The sequence below is a fragment of the Hippoglossus hippoglossus genome, chromosome 15 (genome assembly GCF_009819705.1).
Source record: "Hippoglossus hippoglossus isolate fHipHip1 chromosome 15, fHipHip1.pri, whole genome shotgun sequence".
Lineage (NCBI taxonomy): Eukaryota > Metazoa > Chordata > Actinopteri > Pleuronectiformes > Pleuronectidae > Hippoglossus > Hippoglossus hippoglossus.
The window spans coordinates 3,432,204-3,458,092 of NC_047165.1; the positions used below are offsets into that span (position 1 = coordinate 3,432,204).

The 25,889-nt window shown below is 40.9% G+C and overlaps 1 protein-coding gene and 1 long non-coding RNA gene across 5 annotated transcripts in view; one reads left to right on the plus strand and one right to left on the minus strand.

Moving 5' to 3' along the window:
• The window catches only part of nckap1 (NCK-associated protein 1), a 28,817-nt gene extending 5,553 nt beyond the window's left edge, over nt 1-23,264 (plus strand). The window contains exons 2-32 of one of the 4 annotated variants that reach the window (XM_034609512.1): nt 1,374-1,391; nt 6,869-6,979; nt 9,063-9,149; nt 9,332-9,388; nt 9,536-9,678; nt 9,764-9,854; nt 10,723-10,860; nt 11,337-11,385; nt 11,481-11,637; nt 11,855-11,911; nt 12,390-12,486; nt 13,580-13,686; nt 13,821-13,953; nt 14,181-14,262; nt 14,411-14,469; nt 14,586-14,731; nt 14,946-15,078; nt 15,222-15,341; nt 16,486-16,625; nt 16,948-17,079; nt 17,202-17,420; nt 17,793-17,923; nt 18,149-18,246; nt 18,423-18,516; nt 18,885-18,967; nt 19,078-19,158; nt 19,260-19,353; nt 19,442-19,558; nt 20,807-20,916; nt 21,171-21,260; nt 21,385-23,264. In XM_034609512.1, the coding sequence (XP_034465403.1) occupies nt 1,374-1,391; nt 6,869-6,979; nt 9,063-9,149; nt 9,332-9,388; nt 9,536-9,678; nt 9,764-9,854; nt 10,723-10,860; nt 11,337-11,385; nt 11,481-11,637; nt 11,855-11,911; nt 12,390-12,486; nt 13,580-13,686; nt 13,821-13,953; nt 14,181-14,262; nt 14,411-14,469; nt 14,586-14,731; nt 14,946-15,078; nt 15,222-15,341; nt 16,486-16,625; nt 16,948-17,079; nt 17,202-17,420; nt 17,793-17,923; nt 18,149-18,246; nt 18,423-18,516; nt 18,885-18,967; nt 19,078-19,158; nt 19,260-19,353; nt 19,442-19,558; nt 20,807-20,916; nt 21,171-21,260; nt 21,385-21,501 (3,291 nt within the window). In that variant the 3' untranslated portion in view covers nt 21,502-23,264. Of the gene's footprint in view, nt 1-1,373; nt 1,392-6,868; nt 6,980-9,056; nt 9,150-9,331; nt 9,389-9,535; nt 9,679-9,763; nt 9,855-10,722; nt 10,861-11,336; nt 11,386-11,480; nt 11,638-11,854; nt 11,912-12,389; nt 12,487-13,579; nt 13,687-13,820; nt 13,954-14,180; nt 14,263-14,410; nt 14,470-14,585; nt 14,732-14,945; nt 15,079-15,221; nt 15,342-16,485; nt 16,626-16,947; nt 17,080-17,201; nt 17,421-17,792; nt 17,924-18,148; nt 18,247-18,422; nt 18,517-18,884; nt 18,968-19,077; nt 19,159-19,259; nt 19,354-19,441; nt 19,559-20,806; nt 20,917-21,170; nt 21,261-21,384 lie in introns of all 4 variants that reach the window. The other 3 variants (XM_034609511.1, XM_034609513.1, XM_034609514.1) reach the window with 3 other exon arrangements.
• On the minus strand, nt 22,496-24,405 carry LOC117775940. The gene is made up of 3 exons (XR_004616361.1): nt 24,384-24,405; nt 23,401-24,202; nt 22,496-23,313 (listed from the first exon to the last, which is right to left on the minus strand). It is a non-coding gene; the product is annotated as an uncharacterized LOC117775940 (long non-coding RNA).
• Between the last annotated feature and the right edge of the window lie 1,484 nt (nt 24,406-25,889).

Consider the following 25,889-nt stretch of genomic DNA (forward strand, 5'->3'; position numbering starts at 1 on the left):
TGCACATCTGTGGTTTGAACTGTAGCAGACTTCTAAATGTGTGCTGTGTGACAAAGTGTTTGCAGAGAGATTCCCTTTATTCCTCAGTGCTCAGAAAGGACTAGTTGAATATCAAAATAGTTAACTAATTGATTAACTTACTCATTATATTGGTATATAGTAGAATGTAGAGCCCATACTTCCACTAAGGACCAACAGTCCCCTTCAATCAAGCTGCATCAAAATATGTCTGATGCCACTTTTTCATCAAGATTCATGAATTATTCCCTGAGAAATCCTTCTTATAAAATAACGAGCAAATGGATTTGGGTGGAAACTCAACCTTCTTGGCAGAGGTAACAGTTTTGATGCAGATCCCTGTATTTTTATCTGGTGGAGACACTCGGTATTAGAGAGACTGTTTCTAAATTATTAATTAAATTGGTATTTCTGTGCTGTAAATATAAGATAATAGCAACCAGTGTATTGGCCTGTGCATATAATTAGTAGTAACCCTTATTAAGCAGCTCATTGTTGCTCTTTTGCTCTGTTTCTCTGAACTACAACAAAAAATCTGCTGTTTTGCAACAGCATAAATCTATTTATTTAATCCTGATTACTGCCTCTCACCACCAGACTAAACCCAGTGTCCACTTTTCACAATTATGACTAAATTCCTCTAAACACCATCACAGACGACCTGGAATACACCACAGAACCCTGCTGTTTTTTACAGGCAAGACCAGCGCCATGGTTTTACTGTGTCCAGGTATGAGTGAATTGTGCTGCTCCACTTCAGTGCAACTATTAAAAGATAAATCTAAACATGTATGATAGCATCAGCAGCAACGATGCGTCAGCGATGAGGGAGCTCTGCATCATCTGTTACTAAGCAACAGCCATGGAGCCGAAGTGTGGAGCCAATATCGCAGCCAGTGAAAACAGCAGGGACCAAACTTTGTCCTCACTCCGCTCAGTGTATTGAGGCAGTGGGGCGGCTGAGTGTCAGCCTCATTATTTCAGCACATGTCCTCAATGTTTAAATGGAAACGTTATTTTTATTGTGTCTCAGTGCGTAGGTAGGGACAAACTACAGCTTGTGTTACTCGGTGTGCGTTAAAACAAGTGTTAATGTCGTCACATGTTGGCGCAGCATGTGTTGTGTTATGTGTTGAAAAGCAATGAGAGACCGGCTATCGCTCAATGAAACTCTCAGATATGCAGAAAATGCCTGTACACAAACAGTTGTCAAAGACGTGTGAGTGTGTGTGATTGTGTATGTATTTGTGAGTGTGTAGATCACTGATGCAGCAGTTTGTCTGGGTGGGCTCTTTGTTTTTGATTTTTTCTCTTCTTCTCTCCGTTCCAATGCTTCCCCCCCTTCTCCTATGCAGCAAGGACAAGTTTGGAAGGTTTGCAAAGTTTATCACCTTCCACTAATGAAACCCCTCCTCCTTCACCCTTCCTCAGCTCCCTACTCTTCCTCCTCCCTTCCCCGCCTCCTCCTCCTGCTCCTGGCTACCTGTACTGATCTGTTGGTCTTCTCCTTTGTGCCTCACTCCTCTTCATGTTAGAATCTGCAATGCTGACAACAAGGCTGGACTCTATTCAGTTTAATCAAACCCACGAAATGTCAAATTTCAGTGTAATTCAGTCATTTATGAAACACCATTTACACACACAGTTCTTTTAGTCCTGAGACATAACTAGTCTGCAAAGCAAAACTAGATTTTTTTGTGGATGCTAACCAGAAATCAGTCAAACTAAATAAAGAGGCTAAATATGCAGATTCTATAATTCATAGTACCTGATAAATATTAGTGCATCTAGAAAGACTGGCTGGGGTCATGTTCAAAAGTTAAGAAAATATTCATTTAAAATGTCAGTTTTCAATGTTATGCATTGATACTAATCCAGGTTACATATTGTTAATCTGCTTTGTATTCAAACAATTTGAACAGATATTTTCTGCTCCGGTTAAACAAAAATATCTCTGTCCAGACAAAAACACAAAAATGCTCAAACAAGCATGTCAGCCCTGTAGGTGGCGATAAAGTCACTGCTCCGTCAAATACCATAGAAGCGCTGTGGGCGGAGTAATATTTGGTGAGGCAGACTCCTGTGAATGCCGGTAATGTGGTGCAGTAATGATGAATTTAGCTGCAGACACGTAATTAGACCTAGCCGTGCGAACCAAATGTAGAGAAATCGTATGTAGCTGTCATTGTTGTTGTTTCTGGCACATGCTCATTACACAAAGCAACAGCGGGCTTGCGCAAAGTAAGATGTGATGCCGTAATTTCCTAAATGCTCCTTTTTAACATGTATACACAGATTCACAGAAAGCAAAGTTTTTAAAAGTTGTGTGTGGACAAGAGGCCCAAGCACAGAGGAAAAAGGTCATTCTGGAAATATCTGCCTTAATCTGGACAGGACATCAGAAGCTGCCTTTTAGAAGCTTCAAATAATTTATTGGATTTTGAAGTAGTACCTCATAAATTACCTGATTTGGCAGCAGATTTATATTTGCATGATCCCTGAAAGCTCAGAGGTATCTTAGCAGAGGGAATAACGCTGACAAATGCAAAAGGCTGAGTGAAGAATAGGTCTATTGAGCTGCCAGCAAGCAGGCACTCAGCCAGCTCTTTAGTGGTTCTCTTTCTAATCACGTGAGACCATCCATTCTTTGGACTTTTTTAAAATGTCTTTATCGCTGCAGTAAATCCCTCCTTGTGAAAACAAGAGCGCTCACACTGTGAGGAGAAAACAAAATCATCTCAGTGCGGAGTGACAAGTTTGTTTTACGAGTGGTTTCCCGGGACTCGGAAGGTTTGCTAAAAAGATGCCACAGGGTGTTCTGAATATTTTACCCTGTAATTAGCAGGCGTAATTAGTTTTCAGATGTAGGTTTCCCTGTAGCCCAGTGCTATCTGTTGCGGAGTCCCCTGCCATATGTTGGGTCAGTGTGGGGGACCATTTGAGAAGCTCGGCTGTTAATTGCTACCTGGAGTGGAGGAACGATGGTGGAGGCGAGACTAAGGTCTGTTCTGGTATCCAGGCAACAGTTCCCTTACTTCTTCCTGACCACTACTGATTCTCCGCTTATTCCCATGCCCTCTCCTGTCATTCACTGCGCCCTCCCCCACTTCCCCTTCCATCCATCCTTCCATCAGCCCCCACCCAAACCCAGCTAGCCAGCTTATTGCACTAGCCACCACCACAACTAATATTATTCAACATTATTGTTGAATCTTTTGTTTTGTGATGCTAAGAAGCTAGGTTAGCCAATTCTGCCCTCAACTCGTGAAAGTAAGATAATTGATAATAGTTGAGGTTGTAACGTAGCTCAAGTGAGATGCTGTAATGTTGTGGCTATATCTACGTCTCTACTATATGCTAGTTTCAAAGTAGAAATGATTTTGAATCATCCCTTTGGACAATTTGCATGTTTGAGCCCATTAACTATAACTGTACATTTCTGCCAATCATGATTCAAAGCATATTCTAGGTGTTTACATCAAATGTTTGTCAATGTGTTGTTAATCGATCTCTCTGTCAGAATCATGTCATTGTCATCTGTAATTCAGCTGTCAGAACAGATGCTGATGGCAAATATTAGTTTTATCACTTTTATTTTGCTCTCACATGAATTTCTAAGGCTTAATGTTAAAGTCAGTCACTACAGCATCACATCCACCAACAGAAGTCTGAGAATATTGTGAATGAGTTCCTAGGAAGTCAAAAGGTCTATAAATATGTCTAAATGATGGCTATTTCAGAAACTTTTGATTGTTGGCTAATTTTGAGTTAGAGTGTCATTGTTAACCCAACAGCGGTTTTCACTCCACAGTTCCCCGGAGTGAGTCAAAGGGTAACTACCTTTCTAGTGGCCAATGTAGAAGCTAGTCTGTTGTGTAGGGCGAGGTTAGCGCTGTGTTGTCGTCAGAAGAGCGCTGTATTAGCAAGAAAAACGAAGGCTTGTGCTTGCAGCTGCATGGATTTCACAGTCACATCTTGTTTCCTTGTTAACGTGGTTAATATTCCGCCTGCCTCTCACACGCGACACAGATCTGACACACATTGACAGTGACAACTGTTTGAAGTTGGACATCTGGTCAGATGTGAGAGGAGTGGGCACGAGGAAACAAGCTGAGACTCAAGGTCCAGTCTGTGTCGTTGATGGGTTTTGACAATCATGTTGGTGTTGTGTGTTGTTCTGTGTCAAAGTGTCCCAGTGTTTTGTGTTTTGAGATCCCGCACCAGTAGATGTGTTTCAGAACGAGCTCAGCACTGCTTGTTACTGGTGTTCTAGAGAGGGAGGTGACCCCAGCAACAAACTAAACAAACTGAACTGGGGTTTTAGCTAAGTTGTTAGCATGAAACAAGCTAGGTGGCTTTGCCCGTGCTTTTTTTTCCTGTCAGGATTTTTTTTAGATCCAGATTTTGTTTTGGTCTGTACCATAATTCACCAACCCCCTAAATATGTCAGAATTCTTTCATCAAGAGTTACACACAGTTATTTATGAATGAACTAATTCGCAATGTTAAAAAAGTAAAAAATGTAATTCCTGGGTTCTTCCATGACCCATCAAGCTTCGTGGTAATTGGCTCAGTAGTTGTAGCTTAATCCTGCTAAAAATACACAAACACAAGGCAAAGGAAAACCTCCTTGGCAGAGGTAACAGATTATATCGGATGCAAAGTGGGAGCATGTGCTTCTTCTTAAACCTGAAGTTAAACCAGCAACATCCACAAACTGTGGCTCTGTCATAGTCGAAGCTAATCTGTAAATTTAAGTTTTAGTTTTTAGATTTAAAACCTCCTTGTTGCCCTGATCTCTGTGGTTCGAAGGTTTCAAAGTCTCGTTGCTACGACCACACACGCTGTCAGCAGTGTGGTGTGTTGCTCTTGATACCTCAGTTTTGTGTGCAGACTTTTCTGCCTGTGTTTCATCACGTTTTAATCCCAGGTAGACGTTCCCTCCTGTGCTCGTGTGAACTAGCATGTGTTGCTGTTTGTGGTTTCATTTTGCACTGGCTACAGCCGGAGACATTCCAGCGCCATGCAAACTGAAATCCTGGTTTATGGTTGTGGTGATGTTTCAAGCCCGTTGGTTCATTAGCTGTGGTTTGTAAATACAAGAGGCAACATGACATTAATGGTGCAGTTTTGTGTTGTAAGAGTTCATTTTCGTAACCTCATGTTACTTTTTATGCCTTTTTTCTAAATGTGTGCTTCCACTTTCTAAACTTAAACCTTAACCATGAGGAACTGAATCCTCAGAATGGTCAAAGACACTGACCTCTTCTAGGATCGTTCCTCTTGTGTTTGCAGCCAACCTACTTTATACATCCACTCTGTTTATGGCACATGCATGGACCACATCTTCCTCGCCATCCACTACGGCACTACCCATAATGCATGAGCGCTGTTGCTTCCTGCCATAGTCAGGCAGATACTGCGACACCTGTTGAGGAGTAGATTCAAGTATTTAATTAGATTTTTAAAAAACAACTCTGCAGATGCAGTGAAATGAGTTAAAATGTTGCTGCTCTCCAGAAAGTTCAGCTCGTGTAGGTGCAGATGACAGGACACATTAAAAAATAGCGTATTTCTCTCGTCTCAGGCTCTTTCGTCCCTCTGCCGTTTCTCTTAAGTCATTTCTCAGTTGACCCCTCTGTGTGCCCCCCCCCCTTTTGTTTAAGTTCCCCCTCTTTCCCCTTCCTCCTCCTCCTCCTCCTCCTCCTCTGTGTATTTCTCTCTCTGTATCTCTGCTGTTTCATTCAGTCTCTCCTTCACTCTACCCATCCATCACTCTGCACTCTGCCTGTCATACAGTGGCACTAACCAGTGACAGCTCATAGACAGTTTGAAACTCAAACCCTCTCATTACCTGGGACTCTCAGTGGTTCTCAACCTCTTTCTGCTGTAGAGAACATTTGCCTCCACATTTGACAACGATAAATAAAATAAAAAGATTGATAAATCTATTTTCTTAATCTCGTTATCTGTACAGAAGTCTGGGTCTCGAAAATAGTCAATACAAAAAAAGTACAGTTGAGCATTTGAGCCATTAAATGTTTGGTATTTCATTGCAACATGAAAGCCGATATTAAATCTTTCATTTTATAGAATAAACGATGCAGAAAAGATGTAAATTTAAAAACATTTAAATAAAAAAAGATTTCACTGTATTCACATTCTATATATTTGGCTGTATTTATATTTTGTTTTCATTTACAGTCATTTATAATAAACTTTATGGTTAAACTGTAAAACATTAAACCTCAATTATATTTCTTTTTAATTATAACATCTTGGTAATAATGTCGTTATCGGCATAATGTCCGACTCTAACACAAAGTATAATTTCAATTTGACATAAACATTTCAGGATCAAGGCTCTGCTCTCTAATGTTTCTCCACAGCTCAGCAGCTGAGAACCACTGATCACTTCAGGCTCTTGTTCTTTTACAACAGTTGAACCTGGTTTATCTAAACACGACCCCCCCCCCCCGTGTAACTTCCCAAATCTCCTTTGTCGACGTGCACATCTACATGTCGAATTAGACAATCACACGGGTCACTGCATCAAGCTTTGTGTGTGCTCGTTTTCATGTCCCGGAAACGTCACTCAATGTCAGTGGTGTCAGTATTTCATCCACGGACCCCCCCCCCCCACATCTAAGATAAACCAGTTTTAACTGTGAGCACTAAATGTGTCCCTGGTGATGACCACACATCTATCATGCCTGATCATGAGGAAAGAAAATGTTAGAATAAATAGAGTCAGAAATGCTGAGATAGAGAGTAAAGAGGTTAAAGTTTACTTCATCATATTTGTTCTTGTGACTCTGCTCACCTCTTCTTCTTCTCCTCTCCTTTCCAGGCATGTGGGGATCCCAAGGCTAAGCCCTCCTATCTCGTTGATAAGAACCTGGAGTCGGCGGTTAAATTTATCGTCAGGAAGTTTCCTGCGGTGGAGACGCGGAATAATAACGTAAGTGTGAAACCTGCTCGTCACTTCAACCTTTGCTTTGCAATAGACAGTTTTATGTCAGAAATGATATAATTCAGTTTAGCGCTGTGGCTGTCGATTATTTTCATTATAGATAAATCTCCTGATCATTTTGTTGAATAATTAATTCATATTTTAATCTATAAGTTCCTCAGGAAACAGTTAAAAATGTAAATTGCTGTATCTTACATCACAAGGTGACGTCATTAATGTGTCAAGTTTACAAGTGCTTCCATTTGAGAAACTGGGGCCATCACAATTCAATTATATCAATATAGTTATTGAACCATTTGCTTTGAACTGATCAATTTATTACAGCATTGCAGCTATAACTCTGTTAACAAATATGTTCTGTAATAGCTTCATTGCAGTGGAGGATTGTATTTAAACAATCAAACAAGCCCTTTCCCCTTAATCGGGAAAATCAAGTGACATAACATGAAACCTTTTCTCTCCACTGGCAAATTATATTCTAACCTGTAGATTGTTTTATTTCCAGAATGGATTATGTGAACAAGACTGTGATTGTAGTTCTGAGTGTGTCTGTGATTGTGCTGGAGGTTTGTTGAGTGAACTAAACTAAGTCATTGCTCATCAAATATTTCTTTTAGCTTTACTTGTTAGCTTAAGTCATAGCTTTTGGCCTTTGTGTTTATGTGAAACTGTCATGTAGGAAACAGCTGTGTGTGTGTGTGTGTTTGTATGTGTGTGTGTTTGTGTCAAGCTAACTGCTTTATTCAGTATAACTGTGCAGAAATTGTCTCTTACGTTGTTTTTCTGCTTTGTTTCTGTGTTTGTTTGTGTTTTGCATGCTAAAACTTGGCTTATTCCGGACTTGTGCTTTTTGGTAAGTTTTTGTATCTAAGTTCCTGTAACCTTTTTGTATTTTAGTTCACGTACCTAAGTTTCGCGATAACGTAATTCTGTTGTACCTGTTTTTGAAGCTATTTGCAGTGTGTCTTGCTTCGCTCCGCCTTCTCCCCTCTGTCCTCTGCTGGCAGCTTTTTATACTTTTCATTCCTTCATCCTCTGAGTGACTGTGTGGCTGGTTCACTACTGGGTTTGCCGGCTGGCTGCTGATTGGTTAGATGGCTCGATGACCAACTAGCTGGCTGTTTAAATAACGCACTGACTGCCTGCACTGAGGAGTGATATAAACAGTAGATATACCTACTTGTGAGGCCACAGGTTTGAGGACAACTCTGCCTCTTTCATTTAGCAGCAACAGAAACCAACATACAGGGAAACTGGCCTCTACAAATTAGAGATAAAGGACAGGAAACTAATCACCTCTACAAGTTTGATAACGATTAAACACTTCCTCTTGGTGTAACAGAAGTTTGAACTCCTCGGTGCAGCAGCAGTGTCCCAAACTTCCTTCTACACTTTCCCCTCTTTCCTTGGTAGATTAGCTCTGGTTCAGGCTACAGCTCTGAGCTCAGACGCTCACAGCTTCTGGAGATGGGTTTGATTTACATGCAGGATTCTTCAGTCATGTAAATAGAAACAGCTTTTTATTACAGTAGAGCTTTCACACTGCATGTTTGACTTTGTGTACATATTGAAACCTGTTTAAAAGACTGACGTGACAGTCTTTTAAAGCTGAATTATTAAAGAAACACAGCATCCACTGCGAAACATTTCCAATCATCAACACGCACAGAAAGAGGTTTGGCTTTCAGTGCTTTGATTCAAGTTTCTATTTCAGTTCTGTCTTTAAAAACCTAGAAAACACATTGTTGGATGGGCAGCTTTAGTATTTAAAAACACAAAGAAGACAATTAGACTTTGAACTTAAATCTTAATATCTTTTACAGTAACTTGTAAGATGATGCATATCTTAGTATATTTAATAGAGCAGAGTAGTTGAGTTTCTAATGTGTTGTCAATGGGACACATAGAACGTCTCTGCTGCACAGAATCAAACCACATCGAGGGAGGACTCAAGCAGACAAATCATTTTTTGGGGGGAAAGAATCCATTAAATAATAAGAGGTTGTGTTAATCACATATTTATTAGTTCCTCTGTAACTGTGTCTTCTGCTGTGTGGCTTTACAGCAACAGCTGGCTCAGCTGCAGAAGGAGAAGTCAGAGATCCTGAAAAACTTGGCTCTCTACTATTTTACCTTCGTAGATGTCATGGAATTCAAGGTAGGAAAACGTACACACACACACACACACACACACACACACACACACACACACACACACACACACACACACACACACACACACACACACACACACACACACACAGTGATGGTAAACTCTGCGGGAACTTGTGATCTGTTGATTCTAATGAAGAGATTTAATTTGCACTTCTTCATCCACAGGACCATGTGTGTGAGCTGCTGAACACCATCGACGCCTGCCAGGTCTTCTTTGATATTGTAAGTGCAACACACAAACCAGACGACAGATACAGAGATAATATTTGTCTGTGTATCTTATTAACGACTAGAACAATGTGAATTCTCTGCTGAAGAGATGCTGTAAAGGTAAATACAATTCAACCTGTTTTATTTGTCTCCTGCCAGACGGTGAACTTTGACCTGACCAAGAACTACCTGGACCTGGTGGTGACTTACACTACTCTGATGACAATACTGTCGCGCATAGAGGAGAGGAAAGCCATCATAGGACTGTACAACTATGCCCATGAGATGACACACGGAGCCAGGTGGGCAAGACGCACAAACAATAACACGTTTGTCTTATTACTACAAAAATACAGATTTAACCTGGAAAGTGTGTGTGTGTTACAGTGATCGTGAGTATCCCAGGTTGGGCCAGATGATTGTGGATTATGAAAACCCTTTGAAGAAGATGATGGAGGAGTTTGTTCCACATGGAAAGGTACGAGTTTTCATTAAGCAGCGTCAGCGGCGTTACAACCAGGGAGGTCAAACAAGCAATTGCCTGGGCCAAAGAAAATGGTTGATTACTTTAGTTCACAGCAACAACAATTTTGTGAGAACACCCTGAAATTCTATGATCAGCTGTGTACAGGAGACTGCAATGTCAACATGTCGGAACCCGCTAACAAGGCCCCAGGGCACTAGCTTTTGTTTTGGTTGAATGTAGGGCCCCCAGGTCCCTTTTACCTGGGTTAGTGATGAGAGTTATCCTACAAACAAAACACTCACATTTTTGTTGTTGTTCTTTTTGCTTTTTTGAGTGTTTTTACGTATCACATTTTCTCTGTATCACTGCTTTGTAAAAGTAGCACAGAGTAAACCTCTGAAGTAGTTCTGCATGTTTACAGTGTGATCCACCATGTGTGCAACAGATATAATCTTTTTAAACCAAGGCACAGTTGCCATAGCAGCCAAATTTAGCTCAGTTACTTGAAACGATTTCCTGTTTTTGATGCGGGAGCTGAAGTATCAGCTCAATTAAATCAAAGTGAAACTAATGTGTTTTCATTCCACTGAAACACTAACGCTGCAGTTTTTACTTTAATACACTTCATACACAAATGAAGTTGGATCATGTTACACTACGGAGACATATTTTATGGAGTTTTTCACGCAGTACAGAAATGCATGGTCATCCACAAAGGCAGAAATATGAACTCACATCCAGACAAACTGGTTAATTTGGCTCATTTGTCAAAAATATACCATGAAACTGTGCCATTTTTTTTTTATAATATCAGTACAGTAAGTTTCAGTGCCTGTTTTGTATCTTTCATCTGTCTCTTCCTGCCCTTCCTCTCCTGCAGTCCCTGTCGGACGCGTTGATCAGTCTTACGATGGTTTACCCCAGGAGGAACCTGTCTGCCGACCAATGGAGGAACGCCCAGCTGCTCTCGCTCATCTCTGCCCCCTCCACCATGCTCAATCCTGCTCAGTCAGACACTGTTAGTATGACGACCACACTCAAGTGGTTGACATTACAAAGTCATTATTGATGTAAAGTGAGAGCACAGATTTCTTTTTGTTGGATGAGGTTGACAATAATACTGACACCTAAGTGTTCGAAAAGTTTGTTATTTCTTTATCCTTCGCGACAGTTAGTCGAAGACCATTCCATTTGTTTTCTTACGTGAGATGGTCAGATGCTGGGAGGGTGACGGATTAAGGACGGATACATTGTGATTGATTCGACCTCATTACTAAGCAAACGTGGGTTTCTGCAAAGTCAGAGTCCAGACTTAAACATAACCCCAGAGTTTTCAGTCTTAAACAGGACCAGGACCAAACATCTTCGTATCAGGGCCTTGAAAAGTTTGTTTTGTGGATGCCAGGTGTGAACATAACAAAAGTGATGTGTTTTAAAACTAAAACATGTTTTTGGGGATGACGCCTCACTGACCTCTTACGTTTCTGTCTTCAGATGCCGTGTGAATATCTGTCACTGGACGCGATGGAGAAGTGGATTGTTTGTGAGTACTGCAGAAACATTTAATCCTTCATCTGACTTGGGTCAAAAGGCTTCTGTCAGCACGCACTCATAAACCCCTTTCTGTTCCCTCTGCAGTCGGTTTCATCCTGTGTCACGCGGTGCTGAACACCGATGCAGCGGCGTTGTCTCTGTGGAAGTTGGCTCTGCAAAGCTCCACCTGCCTCTGCCTGTTCAGGGACGAGGTCTTCCACATCCACAAGGCCGCAGAGGATCTGTTTGTGAACATCAGAGGGTAAACACCTTTACATGTGTGGACACAGACCAAGAGTGAACCAAGTTTCACCGATTTGTATTAAGAAAAACACAAAAAAGTTATTTATCATTCAAGCCTTTGTATTTAGCAGTGCTAAGTACGATATAGGAATTTGAAAATAATAAACCATATTTTCATATTTTAGAAAACCATATCACAGTATAATGAAAATGCTCCGTTCCTGTGTTTTTTCCAGGTACAACAAACGCATCAACGACATCAGAGAGTGCAAAGAACAGGCCCTGTCTCATGCGTATGTATATAATCCCTTTCTCATCCCTTCATCATATCTCTTGAGATTTTCATCATATTTCTACTTTTTGTTCCTAACCTTTTATTGCTTCTTTTCACTGCCCACATTTCCAGTTTTATCTTTTTTTTCCTCATCCCTATTTAACCATCGTTTTATTTTTGCTTCTACCCTCTTGTGTCTCTCCGGGAGAGTGTCACACAGACAGATCACCTCCTTCCTCCCTTTATCCCCAATTCAGTTTTTTCCCTGTTTCATCCTCCCCTCTTTGTCTCCCCCTCAGTCTCATCCCTGCTTTTATCCTCATTACTTATTCCATCTTCCCCTTTCATCTTCTTTCTCCTCCTGCTCCTGTCATCCTCTTTCTTTTTTGTGTCCTCTGGCGGGATTGTCCTGAAAGTGTCAAAATACCGTTTAATCAGGCTGCTGGTGTGTTTTGATGCTCTGCCCTGACTTCCGCTTACTGTCTGACTCTCTGCAGAGGCTCCATGCACCGAGAGAGACGCAAGTTCCTAAGATCGGCTCTGAAGGAGCTGGCTACGGTTTTAGCGGATCAGCCTGGACTGCTCGGTCCTAAGGTAATAAACAATCTGTGATTCCCATTAATTATCTAGACTGTGGTTGCCCGCCATATTCTAATTTCGTTCATAAAGAACCAAAATAATGTTTACACTTCTCATAATAACAATAGAAATCTTTAAGTTAGTTTAGTCACTCCCCCCTCGCACACTTGTGCTATCGTCCATAAAGTTTTACCGTCCACGCAGACAATCAGACGTCATAGTTTCAGCTGCAGCTATGTGCTTATTACCATCAATGTAGTTCTCTCACAAGCGAGAACTTCTCTTTCACTCTCAACTGCTCTTGTGCTTAAGAGCAAACTGGGTTTTCATGCAGGTGAAACACTGCACAATACCACCTTAAACAGTGACCTTAAGTAACCTGAGATTCAGTTTCAAAGGAGATGCATGAGCAGGACATAATGATAAATCTTGATAAACAATACCTGGGGTAATAACATTTTTAAGCAGTAAAATGCCACCTTAAATAACTCAAATAGTCTTAAATATATAAGCTTATTATTACCACTTTAAGTAGTTTTTGTTCCTCGGCTTATCTCCCAGAAAGTTGGCTGCTATTTTAAACAAACAACACTTAATCACTAAGACCAAAATCTTTATGTAAAACATTACTCTCTCTTCATTAGAACATTTGCATCAACAAATACAAATTGCATAAACAGATAAAGACATAGGCACAATATATACTTGAATATCACCTTCAAATATTCAAAATTTCAACCTAAATGTCCTTATATTATGACTCGGCTCTCCTCTGGGCGTTTGGAATACAATATACCATAATGAAATTTTAAACCACTGCAATACCAGCTTTCATGTTGCATAGATTTTGCAGCTTATCAGGGCCGATAGATATTACCATCGTAAAAAAGTCTGAACTCCAGTGGCCAGATGGCGACCTTCATAAATCTATAACAGAATTTAACCACTGAGCCAGACGGACAGTAAACATTTTGCATATTTGGTTCAGAGACTGTGAGTGTGCACTTGCTTCCAACTGCTCCTGGAAATATATCAGAAATTTATTTAAATCACATTCTCTACTTCCATGTTTATTCATTTCATTCTCTCTCTCTTTCTCCCTCACCAGGCATTATTTGTGTTCATGGCGTTGTCGTTCGCCCGTGACGAGATAATATGGCTTCTCCGACATGCCGACAACATCCAGAAGAAAAGCACAGACGACTTCATAGACAAGTATGCACCTGCTCACCTGCATCAACATTTCAGTGCACATTTAAATGCAATTACCACCAAGTCCTTTGCATATTTTCTGCTTCGCTGCTTGCGCACCTCTCGTCTGACTCTGTGTGCACGTGTGTGATTTGCAGACACATAGCAGAGTTGATCTTCTACATGGAGGAGCTCAGAGCTCATGTCAGGAAGTATGGCCCGGTGATGCAGCGATATTACGTCCAGTACCTGTCGGGGTTTGATGCTGTGGTGCTGAATGAGCTGGTGCAGGTATACACACATTCATACTCTTTAACACACACTGGTAAAACCACACGCTAAATGCATACACACTAACACACACTCAAAGACGCTGTATGTGGATCTGCATGACTTTCAAACATTGTCTTTTAGATAAACACAGACTAATAGCTTTAATCTTGTGTGTCAGAATAAACATGCTTCCACACTGCACATCTTTTCTAACCCAAATTTATCATCTGTCTTCAATATAACAGAACCTGTCTGTGTGTCCAGAGGATGAGTCTATAATCATGTCCTCATTTGTCAACACTATGACCTCTCTCAGTGTCAAACAAGGTAAACCGTTACTTTTTATTTTGCAGCAGCTGTAATTAAACTCATTTTAATAAATGTAAAATGTGTGAAATGGGGTAATCTGGCTTTATATTAGCTACCAGAGTCTGTGTTGATAGAATTTGAGCTAATTGTTGTGTTTGTGTTGCAGTGGAGGACGGAGAGGTGTTTGACTTCAGAGGCATGAGACTGGACTGGTTCAGACTGCAGGTACACACACAAACCTACTCAAACACATTTCTGAAGGTCAAAGAAGTTCTGTCAGTGCATCGTGTCTTTACTCTGTTGTTGGTGTAACTGTTTCTTTTATATTTTCTTTTCTTCAGGCCTACACAAGCGTCTCCAAGGCCAGTCTTGGAATAGCCGATCACAAGGAGCTTGGTAAAATGATGAACACCATCATCTTCCACACAAAAATGGTGGATTCTCTGGTGGAGATGCTGGTGGAGACGTCCGACCTGTCCATCTTCTGGTGAGAAACACACACACACACACACACACACACACACACACACACACACACACACACACACACACACACTAACATACCCACAAGTAGGCACAAGTAGTAGGATGAACTAAGAGAATAGATCTTATCTTCAGACATATTAATACAATTACTTAACTTCATGCAGTGTGTTTTATTTGTGTCCTCATGTTTTTCTTGTGTGTGTCTGTGTGTGTAGCTTCTACAGCCGCGCATTTGAGAAGATGTTCCAGCAGTGCTTGGAGCTTCCCTCCCAGAGCCGACACTCCATCTGTTTCCCTCTGCTCTGCACACACTTCATGTCCTGTACACACGAGCTCTGTCCTGAAGAGGTAAAGACACACACACACACACACACACACACACACACACACACACACACACACACGCAAACTTCTGTTGTAACACACACATAATAATGATGACAGTAATATTTAGTCGTGACTTATGTCCTTTTACTCTTCCTCCTCCACAGCGACACCACATAGGAGATCGGAGCCTGTCGTTGTGTAACATGTTTCTGGATGAAATGGCCAAACAGGCCAGAAACCTGATCACAGACATCTGCACTGAACAATGTACACTCAGCGACCAGGTGAGGGACACACAGGCAAAGGCAGCAAGTGTAAAGGAATGACTAGTTGTTGAAGGTCATCACTGCTCTCATGTCTGTAAAGTGAATGTAAGGCCACAGCAGCAGCCTGGAAGCTAAAGCTGGACGTACACGGTACAATTTAAACATGTTTTTGAGACTCGCGACTCGTTTCGGGGTCTGACAACAAGGAGAGCAAGGAGCGATCAGATGCCCCCGACGGCTTCATGTTCTCGCACATTCCTCCTGTGCAAAATGAGAAAACACAGTGAAAGTGAAAGGGGCCAACAGCAGTGTACAGAGTGAGCGCATAAATCATTGCTTTGGTTTTCCATCTTAGACGATTCGCTAGTGCAGTGTGAGGTGGGATTTAAAGTTGCACAGTGTTTGCAGGGCTTTCACACAAAGACTGGAAGTGGCTCGCCTGACTCAGCAACTCTACAGCTCATCAATTATCAAATTTTTATCTCGTTTGTTTCATCCGTAAAAACACCAAAGTCTAAAAACGTCAATCCACCGTTTTATATCAGGTGATGTGCAGGACTATTTTCCTTCTGGCTCTGACCAGTTGCCTGGCAACCAGTTGAGACTTACTGGTCCCCGCCAAGTTATGTTCCGAGAGAGTTATTGATCAGAAATGAGAGTGGTATCGATCTTCTCATTAAATCTCTCTGGCAGAACGCGAGTGAGCCCAGTTCTCGAAACATCAAACTATTTCCCTTCAAGAATGAGAGAAGAGTCTGAGAGAACTTTTCACTGTCAGGATGTTTTCACCCCAAAGTTAAAGTCTGATTGATCAATAACAAGTCGCATTCAGACTGAACTGGTTTATACATGAAGGAATGAATTAATACTTCAACACAAAGTTTTCTTGACATGTACTTTTAAAATAAACATAGTCTCTTGACTTTTATACCCATTGTATAATATTACATGCTGTCACATTAATGTTCTGAGTCCTTCCGTGATGCCTGTCGTTAAAAGCTTCTTAAGTTCATCTTTATCAGAACGCTGCGTTCACATATTTGAGTAAATCTACTGAGGTTCGAGCATCATTCTGTCTTTCCCCTCAATATCTTCACTTTCTCTTTGTGTCTGTGGTTTTCTTTCCACTTGACTCTCGTCTTCTTCTTCTTCCCGTCTCCAGCTGCTTCCCAAGCATTGTGCGAAGACCATCAGCCAGGCCGTGAACAAGAAGAGCAAGAAGGCGACGGGGAAGAAGGGCGAGCCGGAGCGGGAGAAACCAGGAGTGGAGAGCATGAGGAAGAACAGATTACTGGTCACCAAGTTAGTAACCAGAGAGGATCTCATTTTGTTCATGTGTCTCACTTACTCTCTTTCAGTTCTTTGTTTTTCTTTGAATATATGAATACGTAATTACTACTCTCCCAGTTATTAATAATAGATTAATAACCTAATTTTTATTGTTGAATTGAGTTTCTATGAACGCCATTTCACAGCTGTTTATGCTCATGGTTTTGGTTTATCATTGTACGTGTTGAGCTCTTGTGTTTTTGTACATTTCCTTTTCTATCCGTGTTCTTTCTATTTCTATAAAGAGTTTTATCATATCTTCTAAAGCCTGTTTTATTAACTTTTATTCTTACAGTCTGGACAAACTCCACACAGCGTTGTCTGAGCTCTGCTTCTCCATCAACTACGTCCCCAACTTGGCGGTGTGGGAACACACTTTCACACCCAGAGAGTATCTCACCTCGCACCTGGAGATCCGATTCACCAAGTAAACACACACACAGAGAAAAGTCAAAGCCTTTTTATCTGTGACATTTATCTGTGAATAGAAGAAGCATCAATTCCTCGACAGACAGACAAGCTACAAGACTGTTTTCCCTCCGTCCCCAGGTCCATAGTGGGGATGACGATGTACAACCAGGCGACCCAGGAGATAGCCAAGCCCAGCGAGCTGCTGACCAGCGTCCGGGCCTACATGACGGTGCTGCAGTCCATAGAGAACTATGTCACCATCGACATCACCCGCGTCTTCAACAACGTCCTCCTGCAGCAGACGCAGCACCTGGACAGCCATGGGGAACCCACCATCACCAGTCTGTATACAAACTGGTACGTTCACTTTAAAGCCTGATTTTTAAATGGACAAAATACCAGAAGAGAAAAGGAGATGGAAGGTTTTTTTTCCAGCAGGATGGTTATTTCAGAATCTCGTGTTGTACCTGTACAGACTTGCTTCTTTCCTGCAGCCTGCGCTCTCAGATTTGTAAGAGACTCTTTTATTAAAACAGTTGGTAAAACATCTATTTTTTATCGCTCCACAGACAGAAATCATTTTCTACAGTTACAGGGTTTTTTTTTATTCTCTCTGCAGAAAATGTTTCAGCACAAACATCCACATGTCAGACGGGGTTATTTGGGGTGTTTTGAGTGTTATATATAATATATAGATGGACGACATTGAGAAGGTATTTTTGTGTTCAGGTACTTGGAGACGTTGCTCCGTCAGGTCAGCAACGGACACATCGCCTACTTCCCTGCCATGAAGGCATTTGTCAACCTGCCCACGGAGAACGAACTGACTTTCAACGCTGAGGAATACTCTGACATCTCCGGTACAAACACACACACACACACACACACACACACACACACACACACACACAGCAAAACAACCCTTTACACAATTTTGTCAGCAGGTGGAAATATGGTGCTGTTGTCCTTTCTTCCTCAGAATAATTGTATTCTAAAGTAATACACATCTGCAATCATAGTTCTGAAAGATAATTCTCCTGCTGTCCTCATATTTTATATTTTCTTATTACTGTGTTATTTCACAGAGATGCGTTCTCTGTCGGAGCTGCTGGGGCCGTACGGGATGAAGTTCCTCAGTGAGAGTCTGATGTGGCACATCTCGTCGCAGGTCGCGGAGTTGAAGGTACACACACACAGAGACAGACAGACACACACACACACACACACACACACAATGAACTATGTCTTTACACAAAAACTAAAGTTTTAATCTCACAGAATCTACTCTGATTTAAAGGTTTAAACACTGCAGATTTGTTTCAGTTCATGTACATTAACTGTGTGTGTTTGTCCATGTAGAAACTGGTGGTGGAGAACATGGAGGTGCTGACTCAGATGAGGACGAGCTTCGACAAACCAGAGCACATGGCTGCGCTCTTCAAGAAACTCACCTGTAAACATACAACACACAAACACACACACACACACAAACACACACTATTAAATATCTTCTGGTAGTCGAATCTTTCATCTCACAGACAGAAAGGGGTTCTGTCTGGGTTCCTGTCAAGTTCTTGTAAAAGTGTTGATTTGAGAAACCACGTCTGTATTTTTTTAATCGTGTGGTTAGATTTGCCAACACTTGTTTCAAATACTCTCAGCAGGACACAGCTAAAAGTCTCACTCCTTACAAAGGAAACCCGCCTTGTTCTTCATTGTGAATTACATCAGTGTCATAGTGATATTTATTGCCACTGATTAACCAGTTGTAGCTTTATTGATATGTATTTAACTGATGTTTGTTTTCATGTGTTCTTGTAGCTGTGGACAGTGTTTTGAAGAGAATGACCATCATTGGAGTCATTTTGTCTTTCCGCTCCCTCGCTCAGGAGGCTCTGAGAGATGTAAGAGACACACACACACACACACACACACACACACACACACATACCGAATATTACGCTCTTGTTCTTCCTTGAAAATCATGTTTTTGTCCCCGTCTCACCTTCTCCAGGTCTTATCCTGTCACATTCCTTTCCTGGTCAGTTCGGTGGAAGATTTCAAAGACCACATTCCCAGAGAGACGGACATGAAGGTGAAACAGACATTTAAAACAAATACAAATAAAGTAACCTGTCAGGGTTCAGATGTTCTCTCTCTCCTGGTGTGTATGTGAATATCTAGTCTCTTTTCCAGGTGGCCATGAATGTCTACGAGCTGTCGTCAGCCGCAGGTTTACCCTGTGAGATCGACCCGGCGCTGGTCGTGGCTCTGTCCTCACAGAAGAGTGGTGAGACACAAACACAGGAATAAAACCTAAATCCATCTTTTCGCAAATCTCCTCTCCTGAGTTTCCTTCTTAATGTGTGTGTGTGCAGAGAACATCAGTCCGGAGGAGGAGTACAAGATCGCCTGCCTGCTGATGGTGTTTGTGGCCGTTTCACTGCCAACGCTGGCGAGCAACGTGATGTCCCAGTACAGCCCTGCCATTGAAGGTAAGACGCCGCGATGTTCCAACGTTTTGTTGTGATGTGAACAAGGATTTTTCCTTTTAAATAATAAACACATTTATTAATAGGAGATCAGTCAAAGCGATTTTATGTTTGCGATCATGACGTCGCCAGAGAAATCACAATACGAGCTGCTGACGTCTGTTTGCTGCAGAGTAAACTTTCCTTTTTCATTATCTCCACCGAGCAGGATACGTGTTCATTGTTGTTAATGTTGAGGATTACACTAATAGATGATCTAAAAGAATCCAGTAAACATATTCAATACAGGGGGCGTATCCAGGAATACTTTCTTTAACATTGCGAGAAGGCGTCTCTCAGAGGGATAGACTCACAAACTGCTCTTCTCCTTCTCGTGTTTTATTTCTCAATCTAATGAAGCTGGATCCTGAGAAAATGTGTTTTTCTTTTCCTGGAAATAAAGACTCATGCGGGGTTAATGATTTCCACAATAATCACCGTTAGATATTCTGTCCTCCGACTAATCGATTGACTAATGATCGTGGAGCGACTGAGAGCAGAGCAGGAGAAACTACTGCACGTTACCGAGAAGATGATCTGCTGCATCTGCTCTGCATATAAATGAGACTGACCCCGTGCCCTCGGTTTGATTCATGTGTGTGCACACGAGCCATTTCATCACCTTCATTACTCATTCTCTCTAAATAATGAGAATAAAGGTCAGTTTACTCCGTGTGACCCGTTTAATCCTTATTTGTTGCAGTGAAAAGATTCATCTCGTTAACTAAACGTGATGTTTTTTTTTCGGTGTAATAGAGACACTGTTGTGGTTGAATGAAGCTTTGATCAGGTATCAAAGAGTTGTGTCACTCGGGGATGAATTATCAAGACGTCGCCTCCTAACAACCTTGAAATGAAAGGCGCCATTGTTAATAAAGAACAGTTGAACAGGATAATGAGTTGTAATAGGCTGCAGCGGCGTTAGTATGCAGACGGCGTATTAGCATGTGATTGGTTTTCTCCGACAGTGCAATCACACTAAACATTTAGTGAACGTACAATTACACGCACCTACTTTTTATGCATCTCACATACACACGAGTTAACTGTCATCTGCATGAAATACAAAAATGAGTTTCACCTCTGGACTGGAGAATCTGAAAAGATTAAAGAGCCACACACACACACATCATCAGACCAGGATCAATTGATCTTTAAATATTGATGAATTATTCTTACTCTCTTAATAACACTGTTTGCTGCCCCCTACAGGCCACTGTAACAACATCCACTGCCTGGCCAAAGCCATCAACCAGATCGCTGCAGCTCTCTTCACCATCCACAAGGGGAGCATAGAGGATCGTCTGAAAGAGTTCCTGGCCGTAAGACAATTTACTTTATTAACCATCAAACTGTTTTATACCTGAGCTGCACACGACTGCTGCAGCCGCTGGCGAGTCCCAGGAACGGCTGAGAGAGTTCACTCCAAAGCTCACTGCTCTAGTTTGAATCAAAGCAACTGATAGAAACCATGTCTGATTATGATTTATTTTGCTTTAGAAATTGGATTCAAACTGCAGCACAACTCCCTAACATGTGGTACTGTGTGTGTGTGTGTGTGTCTGTGCGTGTGTAGCTGGCCTCATCCAGCCTGTTGAAGATCGGCCAGGAGACGGACAAGATGACGACACGTAACAGAGAATCTGTTTACTTACTGCTGGACATGGTGAGAGAAAGAAAACTCTTTCTGCTCCTGATACATTTGGAGTGAACGTAGGAGGAAACCACATCTTTGTACTTCTACCATCTAACAGCCTGATTGTGTGTCTGTGTTTTATTTTGCGTTTCAGATTGTGCAGGAGTCTCCCTTCCTGACCATGGACCTGCTGGAGTCCTGCTTCCCCTACGTCCTGCTGCGAAACGCCTACCACGCCGTCTATAAACAGAGCATCAGCTCTAATGCGTAGAAACACAGCAAACACACAGCGAAGGTCTCCTGTGCTGTCTGCCATTAGAGCGTTAGCGCTCGTACTACGACAATTACACACTAAGAGCATACACTAAAGACCAACTAAACACGCTAAACTATGCCTAAAATGCCTCAACGTACCATCCTGACGACTACAAACACACAGTCGGTGTCGACAAGCGTAACACACTAAGCGTGTAGCATTTAAACAAGTCCTCTCTGAATACAGAACAAATAGTGTACATTTAAAAAAAACACGCCAAAAGAACACGTGAAACACACAATTCATCGCACAAAGACGACAAAAACACACAAACACGAGCAGAAACTTAAAACACACAGATACACACGAGCTGGATGAAGTTGGGGGATCAGTGTCTTTATTTTAATCATTGTACTTTTTTCATGATGTTGCCAGGGACCATAACCACAGCAACACATAATATACCATATGTTTGGTTGGTATAAAAGAACAAAAATATAAATATATAGTATATATATAGTTGACACTAAAATATTCTTTTGTTTTTCGATGAAAGATTAGAGATTTTCAGTGGCCAGCTTCTACGTGGTGATGGATTTGGATGCTTACTTTGGGAATGCAAATGGTTCTGATGTGATGTGGGTTTTTTTTATTTTTATTATTATATTTTGGTTTTATGCAGGAGGGCGGGTGGTTCGTGATAATGGGCTGTGTTGATAATGAAAGACATGTTGCTTGTTAATGTAAGTTTACACCTAAACACACACACACATGCTGAGGAGATGTAAAAACTACAAACACTAATCTCTGAACATTTCATCGTAAAACGCAAACACACAAACACACACTGACAGACACACACTTGTAGAACATGGTGATGTTTCCTTTCTTTTTTTCTAGCTAGTCGTAACAAACTTTTTGTGGGTAAAGATATAATATCCGTATTCTACTTTGATGTGAACTGAGCTCGTCTGTTTTTAATGTTCATGTTTTTGTTATTTTTATGATGATGATGACGACAATGATGATGACGACGATTTGCCAAAATGTGTTGACACTAAAAAAAAAAAAAAACAGCAACTTGTATATCAGGGGCTTGGAAGTGGTGGAGTGTTTGGGTGTTAAATGGGTGAAACGCCATTTTAAACGTTTGGATGATTCTGGACACAATCAGCCTGAATCCGCAGCAGCTCGGTTACACGATAACTTTTTACAGTGGGAACATACAAGTTTAAAAAAATACTGCAGTAAAACTACAGTGTAGTTCTGGAGCCGGTCGACCCGTCTTGCTGTCAGAGACCGCGCTAATATTCCTCTCAACCCCTCGTGGTCACGGGCTGTAATTAAAGATGGACGACGCCGCGTCTCCACTTCCTCCCACTATCCAGAAATGAAGCCAAAAAGATCCTGGTTACAAACACCGCCATCTTGAGCGCCAGTCAGCTGTCAATCATGACCTGTCGCCCTGTTTTTATTACATTAAATAACGAATTAAAACCAAACTTATCAGACACTAACACGACAGAAACCATCTTTGAGAAACATTTTAACGTGCACTTTGACCTTTTAGCTTGGTCCCTGTCCCATCCACTAACAAGGAGGATGCTGGGTTTATTAACTTATACTGCAGCCGGCCACCAGGGGGTGATCAAGACGCTTTGGCTTCACTTTTGGGGAGCTGTCATGGCATCCATATTTATTTACAGTCTAGGCTCCTGATTGGCTCGAGGACCAGTAGTTGTTTTTCTTCTTCTTCTCTTTTTTTTTTTTCCAGTAATGAACAAAACATAATTTATATGACATCTTGCAAAAAGTAGTTTACGGCGACTTAAAGGATGAAATGTTCGATTTCTGCTCCTTTCCTGCGTCTTAGCCTCCGAACCAGCAGCCGAGGGGGGGGGGAGGGGCATGAACACGTTAGTGCTTCAATTCGACGGGAACAATAGATTTAGAATTAAACCGATTCCTCAGACCTGTGAAAAGTCCGGAGCTGCAATAACACGCTGGAGTTTCTTTTTAGTCGTCCTCCGATGAACTTTCCTACGTGAGCGGTTTTAACTTTTTTTGCGACGGTTATTCGGGACCTGTTAGGACAGACGGACGGACGACTTCTTTCAAAGTGCGGTCATTTATTTGTCTGAAGGGAGACGTGGCAGAGGCGACACATTGAGACACAGACACACACACAGGATGCCTCCTTTATGTCGGCCCCTCTGCTCACGTCCCTCTAACGCCAGGGATCTGTCTGAACGCTCATACTGCGAACTACACACGACTGAACTCTAAAACTAAAAGTACACACTACACAGTAGAGACCATGTGAGTGTGTAGTCAGTAGTGCGCACTATCAGCCCGTGAGGACAGATCCGTGGACACATTCTGCCATTTGATGTGAAATGGTGGTTGTTGCTCTTTTTATTTCTAACCTCTTTTCTTTTTCTTTTTTTTTGTGTCTCTAATTCCACCGTGTAACTTAAATGACATGAATAAAATAAACTTTAGGGCTGTGTCAGACCTGAGCTGTGAGTGTGTGTGTGTGTGTGGGAGGATCCTGGTGATGATGATGATGATGATGGGAAAACCTGGTAAGTGAGAAGTGGTTTTGAATTAAAATTTTAAGATTGTACTTAGTTGATAACAGCCAAACGTGCTGGATTAAATGTCAACAATGTCTTCAGAAAATTCAGTTTTAAGTTACAAACAAATGTTGCACAAGCTTTTCAATATAAAACACTTTTCCTCCTAAAGAAATCAGACCTGATTCACCTGCTGCTGTCGTTAATTAAGACTTAATTGCAACAACAACAACAACAAATGCAGGATTGACGGATTCACCTCGGTCACTAATCGCGTACAGAAGTTATCACAGGAATCTGCAGCTATTGAAATAAAAACACATCCTCTTAAAAGGCAATTAAATAAAGGGTCCATCTAAATTATAAGTATTTCTCTGTTTATGATTACTGGTTTTCTGAGAGACATTTATACTCGGAACTATAATAAATATTTGTATTACCTGTGCGAGACATTGAAGGTGTTGAATTAAATTTTAATTCAACATTATTAACACTTCAGAAATGTTAATTAAAAAGTAAAAGACGGCTGGAATTAAAAACAGTACATGGAAACTTAGTGCTTCTTCATTAAAACTTCATTGTCATGTCTCTTTGAATTTAAACTGAATTTGGTCCCATTGGACAAAATTAATCTTTGGTTGTCTGAGATAATTACATTAAATAATAATATACACAAACCTTTAACATTAATGTAATTATAAAGTATGATTATCATCAAAATACAGATAAATATGATTAATCCATTTTAATTCAAACTCATTTATAAAAGCTTTGATAAGAAAAGATTTAAAAGTTTTATTCACAAATGTATAAATCTGTAGCAGTGAGACAGGTGTTTTCCTGCTGTGTCTCTCAAAGGCCACCAGGGGGCTCCCTAAGAAAACACTTATGCAGTAATAAAGAAGTCGTGAAGCTATATGATGTCAGAGGTTTTATATTCTCATGTTTTATTGTGTAGAAAATCACAGGTAACATGTTATTGCTGTTAGTGATAAAAAAACAACAAAATAAGTCACAAAGAAACAAACTGAATATACAGAAGATTAAAAAAAACAAAATGTCTCCTCATCAGTTCATCGTCATCCTGTAGATTCACTGATTCATGTTGAATAGAATCAGATTTTAGATCGAATCCAGTTCATCAAACATGACGAGTCAAACCTGCTCAACCGTGATGATTCTTAACACACGTGTGTTTAAGTGATTGGTTGAGAGCTGCTCAGTGAAAAGTGCTCACTCACTATATTGTTCTATCAGTCATCAAATAACACACATTCTCCTCAGTGAAAACTTTGGCACTGCAGGAAAAACTCGCGTAATAATATCGAGTCAAAATGTCTTTATGCTAGAAAGCTGCATGTATTAAAGTTATTGCTTTATATTCTCAGTTTTATCTAAGTTGATGTGTTTTACAGGCGTTTGGTGTCGAGCATCTTTAAATGTCTGATCACACTGAACATTTTAAAACATGAAATCAGTTATCGGGCAGTTTAAGCAACGATCCCGATTCATTTTTACTAAATATTTCAACCAAAAACAGGAAAAAGTGACAGTTTTTCTTTGGTTGCAGCTTCTGCAAAGAGTCCGTTTGATGCTTTTCTCTGTCGAGCGTCTTTTAAAACTGAAGATTTCTTGGTTTCTGGACGAAACAAAACAGGATTAATGGATTATGGCAATAATTAATACTTATAGTAAGTCTGCTTGTTTTCTATTTTAATAAACATTACGTTTTTTTAATTAGTTTTTCTAGTAAATCGATGTTTATGGTGACAAATCAGTGGTTTTATCCACTGGGTAATATGTTATTAATTTGACCAAAGATAAAAC